Consider the following 9,052-nt stretch of genomic DNA (forward strand, 5'->3'; position numbering starts at 1 on the left):
CTGTTGTCGATGTTGACCACTGAATGCTCTTGTAATCTTCACCTTGGAACACCCATCACAAAATCATCGTGGGCTCAACTTCAAACATCATGGTGGTGGTGGTGGTTGAGAACCCACCAATCATTTAGTTTCAGCTGTTTGCCACGGCTTAAAAGCTCCTATACTTAGTTTGAGGAGGATACAACCCAAGCTTATACAAACTCAAAAAACGAGTTTGAAGGCAATCGGTACTAAACCCCAAGTGTCGTTAGCCTTCATCCCAACTCATAGACGTATATCAAGTCCTTTGTCTGCGGGCACCTATTAAACCAGTCATAAGCCAACTAATCTTCTTTTCAAAGCCTCTTTACCACTTCCATAAATCCAGTCAAATTTCGTTTCTTCGTCAACGTTTGCACTGTGCAGTCAGATCTCCCGTTTTTTATTATTGTCATTGGTTGCACAAGAAACATGTTCCACCTTCCATCTGTTATGACATTTGCCTGTGCGCGCGCGGTGACCCTACAAACTGCATTATCTTCTTCTTTTCCACCACATTTCCCCCCCCCCCCCCCCCCCCCAAAATCCCAAAATTACACTGGCTCGTCCCAAGAAAGTTTTGTTTTTTGGTTTTTTTAATTAAAAAAATTGCTTTCTTCTCGGCAGCTTTACAGCCTACCTTTCTTACTTTTTCCCAAACCAAAAAACGAGAGGCTTGAATGCTTCAATTTACCAGGGCTTTAGGACCCCATCAAATGGTTCTCACGAGCCCATCATCTAGAATCAATGTGACTTGTGCTACTTGCATCTGAAGATCCATTGGACATCCCATCGTGAAGGTGCAGTCGGTGAGACTTCTTCTCATTTTATACGATACTGATGGACCACAGACGGCATTCTCTTGTGTGCCATGATGTGGCTCAACACACTAATCAAACTCATGACGTAGCCTAATTACTTGCTCTCTCTCTCTCTCTCTCTCTCTCTTAATTCCATCATATTTTCCAATCCTCAAAATTTTCAATGGTAAGATGAAGTGCCCACAACTAATTGGAGCTCTCAGTTTGCTGTTATCTTCGGTTCCTTTATAGTAACAGTCTTTTCATGGTAATAAGGATTGCCATAACTCAAGTTTTGACTGAACTGTTTCCCATCTGCACAGAACGTACCTATAAGCAGGCTAGCCAGCCATACTTTTTTACCGACTGCAGGTTGCAAGGCGCCTCTACTGGATTGACGAAAAACCAGGAACACTACTTACATTGGTGTCCTTGTCTCTATGTATTCACCAAATGCCAGTACAAAACCACTGATATTACTGGTTTAAAACTCAAGATCTGTGGTGCCCACCATCTTTACCAGTTCAAGTTCTCTTATATGCCTTCATCTCGACAGTCCACCATTAATTTGCAACTTAGGTTCTGTTGCATACCTTCATCTCAACAGACGAAGAACATGGGTTCACTTTTATGCTTTCATCTCAACAGCCTTGTTTCCCTTCATCTCAATAGCCCACCATCATTTTAGAACTTGGTAACTTTAGCGCAATTTTGCATGTCCTGCCCTCCCTAGACGTATCTTTGAATGCAACAGCTGCAATTGCTTCACCCATTCCAACCCCTTCTACTGATGACCTTCGCACGTTCAAATGCTCCGTTGGGCGCTCTAATTTCTCTCTTGGAACCAAGCAAGATCCATGAAAAGCTCGCAGGTGCCCTCACCTTGTTATGCAAGGAATGAAGCTGGGTCTGTGTTGTTGATGAACTCTGCTTCAGCCAGTAATGGGAAAGCTTCAAACGAGTCAATAACTGATTTGTGCATGTACGACACGGGAAGCTCATCAAGCTTTGAGTTTCCCGAAGAGGACAAAGGGGTCTCTAGGCCAGCAGTTGTTGTGTGTTCACACCTCAGATTTGGTCCATCCAAGTGGGATGATGCTGAGAAATGGCTTGCCAGCAGCCAATATTCTAATAAGCCCAAAAATGCTCCTGCCCATGGACATACATCCATGAACCCACCAAAGCAATTGGCTTGCCACATGTCAAAACATGATGTCCCATCAACATATGGGGCCTTTCACACGACCCCATCTGTGTTGCCACATGGATCGGAGGCAACATTGCACCATGGTCCTAATGTGGACACGGAAGGGGGCAGCAATGGATCAGGGGAGGCTCACAGCTTTGCTTTCCCAGCTCCCCCACCAAAAGCCAGGTCCAATAACTCATTTGATTTCTATCTGGATGCAGACGAACCATATGACATGAAAGAAATGAGCATTGCTCGTGAAGGTGTTGATGATGAACCATTTTTGAAGCCTGCCGGACCACCTGCATGGGATCCTGGTAAGTATGCTACCAGCTTTCTGACTTAAAATGGTGCACATAATGGCTAGCTTCATATGGCAGTAAAAATCAATGTGTTCTTGAGAACATGTTTCTGACTTAGTTTATAGATTAAAGTGATTTTTTGGCATTTTAATGTGGTGTGCCTTGCTAAAATGAATATCTGGATGTGCAACCTTGACCATTAGACTTGAAGTAATCATCTCATAATGACAAACCTTTTTGAGTTCATAATGCAAAATGCAACCACATCGTGCTCAAACAATGTGGGACAGTGATGAGAGTGTTGTTTGATGGAATGTGGAGTGTAATCATCTCATAATAACGAGCCTATTTAAGTTCATAATGCAAAATGTAGCCAAGTTCTGCTCAAGCAATGCAGGATGATTGCCACCTTAGTGCGATGAGAACGTTGTTTAAAGGAATGTGGAGTTTAGCTATGAGAGTTGTGTTGTCAACATGCAGCAAACCATCTATATTGACAGAACTGTCTTTCTTCCGCATGAAGCAGCATCATATGTCATGCCAGCACCTGCTCTACGCTCGGTTTCCATGAGGGACATGGGTACTGAAATGACCCCTATAGCAAGCCAAGAGCCCTCACAAACCGGGACCCCCATTCAGGCAACTACACCAACAATGAGCAGCCCAGCATCTTCAGGCTCTTCTACACCACAGAGAGAAGCACCTGCACCTGCACCTTCACCTTCACCTCTACAAGCCTCTGAGGATCCCATACAGCCTTCTGAGAATGCTTGCATTCCTGATAATGATAGCAGGGCATCAGAATCATGTGGAAAGGACATGCAAGCAAGGACAATGAAAGAAATACAGGCCCTTGGTGCACAGCTACGAAAAGTTAACATTGTTGCCTGGGCAAGCAAAGAGGAGGAGGATGGCGATTCTTCCAAGCTACTCAAGAACATTGATCTGGAAGAAGTTAAGAAGAATGTGCTTGAAACCAGAGCAGCAGCCTGGGAGGAAGCTGAGCAAGCAAAGTACATGGCAAGGTATGGTGCATCTTCGATGTCATCCACCCCAGTTAGGTTAAAGTGTTTTATGGATATCTTCTACGACTGTAGTATTTCTTTATAATCAAGTGTGAAAGGACTGTTATTTGTATCAACAACTTCTTTGTTTGACAAACTCTATCTTTTAGCTCTTGGCAACATCAATGTGATTTTTTCATCACAATGTATAGCTGAGTTTCTTGATTGTAGTTAAGCACCACTTTTAGCAGGTTCAAGCGTGAAGAAGCGAAGATTCAAGCTTGGGAAAATCATGAGAAAGCAAAAGCTGAGGCTGAAATGAGGAGAATAGAGGTTAGTACTTTGTCTCTCTCGAAGAAAGCCCGACCCTTGTAATTTTTTTTTTGCGAGTATGATATCTCTCTCTTTCTCTGTGTGTCACTCAGCATTTCATAATTTACCATGGAGACCTCTATTTTTTACTAATAGTTGACAAAACAAAAAGAAGACAAGTCCGTTCTTAGCTAGCATAGGGCCTTTACACACTCCCTCGGCCCTTGGAATTCTAGGGGAACAGGAGAGGGGATCCCAGATTTTGGGGAGAACTTCCTTGCCCAAGTTCGTGGAGAGGGAGTGCCCCTAGAATTTAAGGGGAGAAAGGGAACTCCCTCCCCTCGCCCAAGTTGGTGGACAGGGAGTCTCCTGTGTCCATCTCCGTGCCCCTAGAATTTAAGGGGAGAAGTGCCACTGTGTACTTAATCGGGAGAATTGGTCATGTAGAGAATGTAGACAATGAATTTGGTTGCCTCGGTCCAAAAGGACCGTCCCATCCTTCTTGACTCCTGTATGAAGGTCATGAGTAGCGGTAAGCTGGTGCTTGAAAACATACTCCCTACAAACTATCAAACTTCTTGGAGGTGAACTCACCTTGCCAATTTGTTATATCTTCAAAGTTTTGTGTATGGTATTGTGAGAGGAAAAAGTGCAGGAGTTTGCGGTCGTGGTCAACGTGGCCAAAGACTTTGTATGCTGAAGGTGGAGGGTAAGACTTTGTATGCTGAAGGTGGAGGGTTGTCTAAGGTCCATAAGCTTCTCTATGGACAGGCTACTTTGGGCCGGACAGGACTCTGTATGTGGGAGATATAGCTTAATACTTATACACTATGGTGCATAGAAACTGGCTAAGGTCCAAGAAATAATAATAATGTCTCTAACGTTAGAAAGGTTCTACTTCACCGTGCCCTCTTCTCGTAGATGAGTGGAGTGCATGGTGACTAGTTAGGTGATTCGTGGTCTAGGTGACAAATATGCCCTAACTACTTCCTCTACTAGATTGCGATGCTGCAGTTGGACCAGGATTACATATCTTATGTGTTGGTCAAATTAGGAACCATAATTAAATAGAAACTTGTGTCAAACGATTTGTTGTGTCCTGTACCGGTCATATTGTTTCTAACGTATAGTATTTTAGAAACCTTACATTTTTTTCCATGCTACAAAAACACACACACACACATACATACATATACATATTACTTGATTACATACATACACATAGATACATACATATATACATATTACTTACATACATACACATAGATACATACATATATACATATTACTTACATACATACACACACAATACCTAGCTCCTTAGGCATGTGCATGAGAATGTATGTGTATGTATATACATACATTAGGTAGAGAGAGGCATGTGGGTATGTATGTACATTTGTACAGTACCTCTCCTTTGAGCATCGAAGCTTTAGAAATCCGTAATGTTCGCAAATCTCTAAAGGTTTCGACAACCCCGTTAGGAACAATGGTTGAGACGAGAGAGAGAGAGAGAGAGAGAGAGAGAGAGAGAGAGAGAGAGAGAGAGAGAGTGCCTTTGCACATGGAGGAAAAGCGGTCGACCGGATCGGTTCAAAAACATTAAAAAACCGATTTTAATTTATTTTAATCGCAAAGAGCCGACCGCCACCCTTTGCACCGACCTTTTTCATTTTACCTATTCCGACGAATGACTGATTGGCAGCCTCCAATCACAAGTTGCCACATATATAAGGCATCCAAGGGGCGTTTCTTTCATGTGCGAGATCCGTCCGACGACGTCCGGTCGGCGACGTCCATCAGGTTCTTTGCCACTGGGCGGACTTTTTGGGGATCATGTGCGAGATACCACTCTGTCTGGCGATGTCCGATCGGTCACTCTTTTGCTGGATGGGGCCCACCGGTAGGAGACATGTGTGCAGGCTAAGAGATAGAGGGGGAGGTGATTTCCTTCAGCCAAACTAGTGGGCCCGTATCAAGTAAGGAGGGGGGAGTGTTCTGTGCAGGCATGGGGTGCCATGCCCCATGGGGAACCGGCCAGCTGATCCCATAACTAGGACACCAAGGCAGCTTGGTCAGCCAGCCAATCAAAGTGGCCACCAAGGAGGACGTGCCAACCAAGCCTCGGACTCGATGGCAATGGCACAGTAGATAGACAGTAGGAAGCGGCACAACTGGCTCAGAAGGGAGTCTCAGAGTGCCGGGATTATCCACAGAAGAGCGCCGACAGTAAGCACAATGGGTCAACTCTCTAGTTGATAGAGAGCCTCAACCATATACCCCTCCTTATCACCTTACCAGCTTTCAACTTCCTATGTGGGGTAAATCTTTGCCAAGTGGTTTCTCTCTTTCCTCCGCTTCTCACACAATGGAGGATCTCCTTATACATAAAGTTTAAGATGGTATAGATATATTTGGGCCTAATCCTAATGTCTTCTAACCATGGACCTTTGGCATAGGAAGTGCCTAATCCTAAGGTCTTCTAAACATAGACCTTTGGCATAGGAAGTTGGTGCACTACAAGGGCCACACGGACGCCTCCAAGGTTCTTGAGATCGACATGTGCTGCATGGGAATTAAAGATCACCTTGTAAGAAAGTGTATGGAAATTACTAGTGATCTAATTTACTACCAAGTGTTGCGCAAGCTTTGACGAGATTGTGAGAGCACCCAAGTTCCACCTTTTTTTAATGCATAAAGAGAGTTGTATTGACACTCCAAAGAGAGAAGATTACATCATCATGCCCTGTACATGATTGGGCTAATGTCTCTCCAACCTCCTAAGCAGACTACCTATTGTAGCTTTCTGATTAGGACTACTGTTTGTCTCAACCAGCTTGCAAGTTTCTATCAGAAGTGCCTGCACCCTGAACCCAAGTTCTACCTTAGCCATGACGTTTCCCTTGTGAACTGAAGCCAAGGTGATTGTATGAGCTTGAAAAGAGCGTGGCTTAAATATGAGAGCTAATTGATTATGGTGTGGGGTGACCTTTAAGTTCACTCTCGAATGAACTCTCCTAAGGTCTCATACTGCTCGTGTGTGGGCCTCTTATGCATGCGATGGAATGGACTCAAGCCATGCTTGGGGCAAGTGCATGGGCATGTTCGACAAGCTTGACAAGCCTATGGTGATGAAAAATTACAGACGGTGAATCTTGCACGTGTGTTTTGCTTTTTGATATTGGCTTTCATGTGTGCTTGTTTGAGTGTGGGGACCATGCCAATAGCATACAGATTTGTCTACTACTCAATGCCCAAGGGTCTAGCATCTAGAATCTAGATTTGTCTACCACATACCCAATGGCTTTGATTCATGTACCCAATGTGCCCAATGGAAATTTATGTACCCCATGACCTATCACTTTAGATCTCCCACCACTACGTTGCACATGTGAGGACACATCAGGTCCCTCCTCACATCAGGTCCCAAGGATGGCTTGGTTATCTCTCCAACATTAGGATTGACAGTGGGTGGAGACTAGTTGCGTGGCATATTTGGCTTAAGTGCTGTTGAAAAGTGCGTCTGATGGGCGAGGTATTATTCTTCCATGGTATCTTGGTGATTCAATCATATGACCATAGTTGCAATGCAATGCATTTCATTCCATCTTGATGAAACGAAACGTTTCATTGGAATGAAATGCGTTTCTTTCATGCTGCTTGGGAAAAGCTACGTTTTTCAACGTTTTCTATCTAGAGAGCACGTTTTTCGGAAAAAAAAACATCTACAGGCGACTGGGAAACTGATTGAAGGAGCTCCTGCCTTGCACAAATCAGCTCCTCTAGTTTACTATTTGTCATCATTCATGCATGATTGCATCTATCAGGCTTCAGCATGCTTTACTTTGTGTATTTCAGACTTCAGTTTACTTTTTTTGTAACAGCTCAGGATTCAAACTTTTTGTGATCACTTTGAGTGCCATTATTGAGTAGTTGCCATTATTGATGATGAAATCCAGATCTTGATTCTTGATGTTGCCAGTTTATATATGCCAATTGGTCAGTGACTCAGTTGGGTGCCCACTGTAACTGGGTCACCCAGATTCTTTAGTTTTAGCTTGTAAACATGTTTTAATGTGTAAATGATGCAGGTTTAATATTGTTTTGTAGGGAAGGCAACATATTTTTAACATATTATAAACCTGTATATAAATTTTGAGGCTTGAACCCCCCCTTTTTGTATGAAACGTTTTTGAAACTTCTGGAAAATGAATGAAACGCTTATGAAACACGTTTCATGAAACGCCTGACAACTATGCATATGACACCAGACACACACAGCATGCCATCTTTCTAAAGAAATCTCTTCTCTTCATTCAAGTTGCTGTGTGTTTACAGGGCCATGCCTGATCTCGTCCATACCATGCGTGCTCTCTTTTGCTCAAATAGTTTCTAGCCGATTAGCAACCGAATGCCCTGGAATACATCAATATATCCCATGAATAAATGCAACACATGAATGTAGAGGAAAATAGTGCAAACTTCTATTTTTTTTGTGGTAGGTGTTAGCCTTCATTATTTTATCTGCCACAGTGGGATCTGTCTGGCATATGATGTTTATTCCCAAGTGAATAAAAAGGTGAATGTTGTGTGCAGGTGAAGGTAGAAAAAATACGGTCTCATGCACATGAAAAGCTAATGAACAGGCTAGCAGCTGCCAAGCGCCAAGCAGAGGAACGCCGGGTGATTGCAGAAGCAAGACGTGGTGAGCAGGCTGCGAAAACAGCGGAACATGCCGATCACATTCGCCGTACAGGCCGAGTGCCATCTTCTTTACTTGGTTGTGCCTTCTGTCAGTGACAGCCCAAGACGTAAGGTAATGGTAAGGCTGTCTGTACTGATGTGGGAAGGAGTTCCAAGCACTTTCAAGATGTGCAATATGCCTGTAAGGGTCAAATAAAAGTGTTACACATATCTTCTCTGCGTGTGGATGAACAAAATTATCTAATTGCATATATATCTTAAACCAAGACAATCCAAGGTCCTTTCCAAGGGAGGATTTTTTGATGTGCCAGGGTTCGTACCTACGACTTCCGCTTCTCAGCCTGGGCCATAGAGCCCGTGGTGAAAAAAGTTCATTATTTACTAACAGCAGCAGAAAAAAGGTTCTTTGCAGTAGCAGTGGAGTGGTGAATGAATCTTTGAATATAGCAAGGTTTAATTCTTCACAAACATGCGTTTGGTCCACGGTACTTGTTTTTACTTATAAACGTTGTCTATCATAATTTCTAACAGTTTATTTTATGATTACCAGTAGAACCATCGATGGTGGTATGATACAATTGGGTCCTTTTGATACAGAAAATCGTATTTTGAATATTTGAATGATTACCAGTACCAATAGAAACCATCAATGGTGCACCGTATATGATACAATTGGGTCCTTTTGATACAGGAAATCGTAATGCTCAGAGAACCTATCTCGTG

General features: G+C 43.2%; 1 protein-coding gene across 5 annotated transcripts; it reads left to right on the plus strand.

Moving 5' to 3' along the window:
* The first annotated feature begins 661 nt into the window (after positions 1-661).
* LOC147624236 (uncharacterized) lies at positions 662-8,797 on the plus strand. 5 transcript variants are annotated; one of them, XM_086819183.1, is made up of 5 exons: positions 675-1,005; positions 1,142-2,324; positions 2,836-3,334; positions 3,565-3,646; positions 8,222-8,797. In XM_086819183.1, exons 2-5 carry the CDS (start codon positions 1,676-1,678, stop codon positions 8,423-8,425), a joined length of 1,434 nt encoding a protein of 477 aa, XP_086675309.1. In that variant the 5' UTR covers positions 675-1,005; positions 1,142-1,675; the 3' UTR covers positions 8,426-8,797. The 5 variants fall into 5 exon arrangements, 4 of the variants coding, with proteins under 4 accessions (XP_086675311.1, XP_086675309.1, XP_086675312.1 ...); XM_086819186.1 differs by having other exon boundaries at positions 687-827; positions 2,229-2,324; XM_086819184.1 differs by having other exon boundaries at positions 689-827.
* Positions 8,798-9,052: the final 255 nt, after the last annotated feature.

This window comes from Cibotium barometz, chromosome 25 (assembly GCF_041138505.1).
Source record: "Cibotium barometz isolate CiBa-2024 chromosome 25, ASM4113850v1, whole genome shotgun sequence".
Lineage (NCBI taxonomy): Eukaryota > Viridiplantae > Streptophyta > Polypodiopsida > Cyatheales > Cibotiaceae > Cibotium > Cibotium barometz.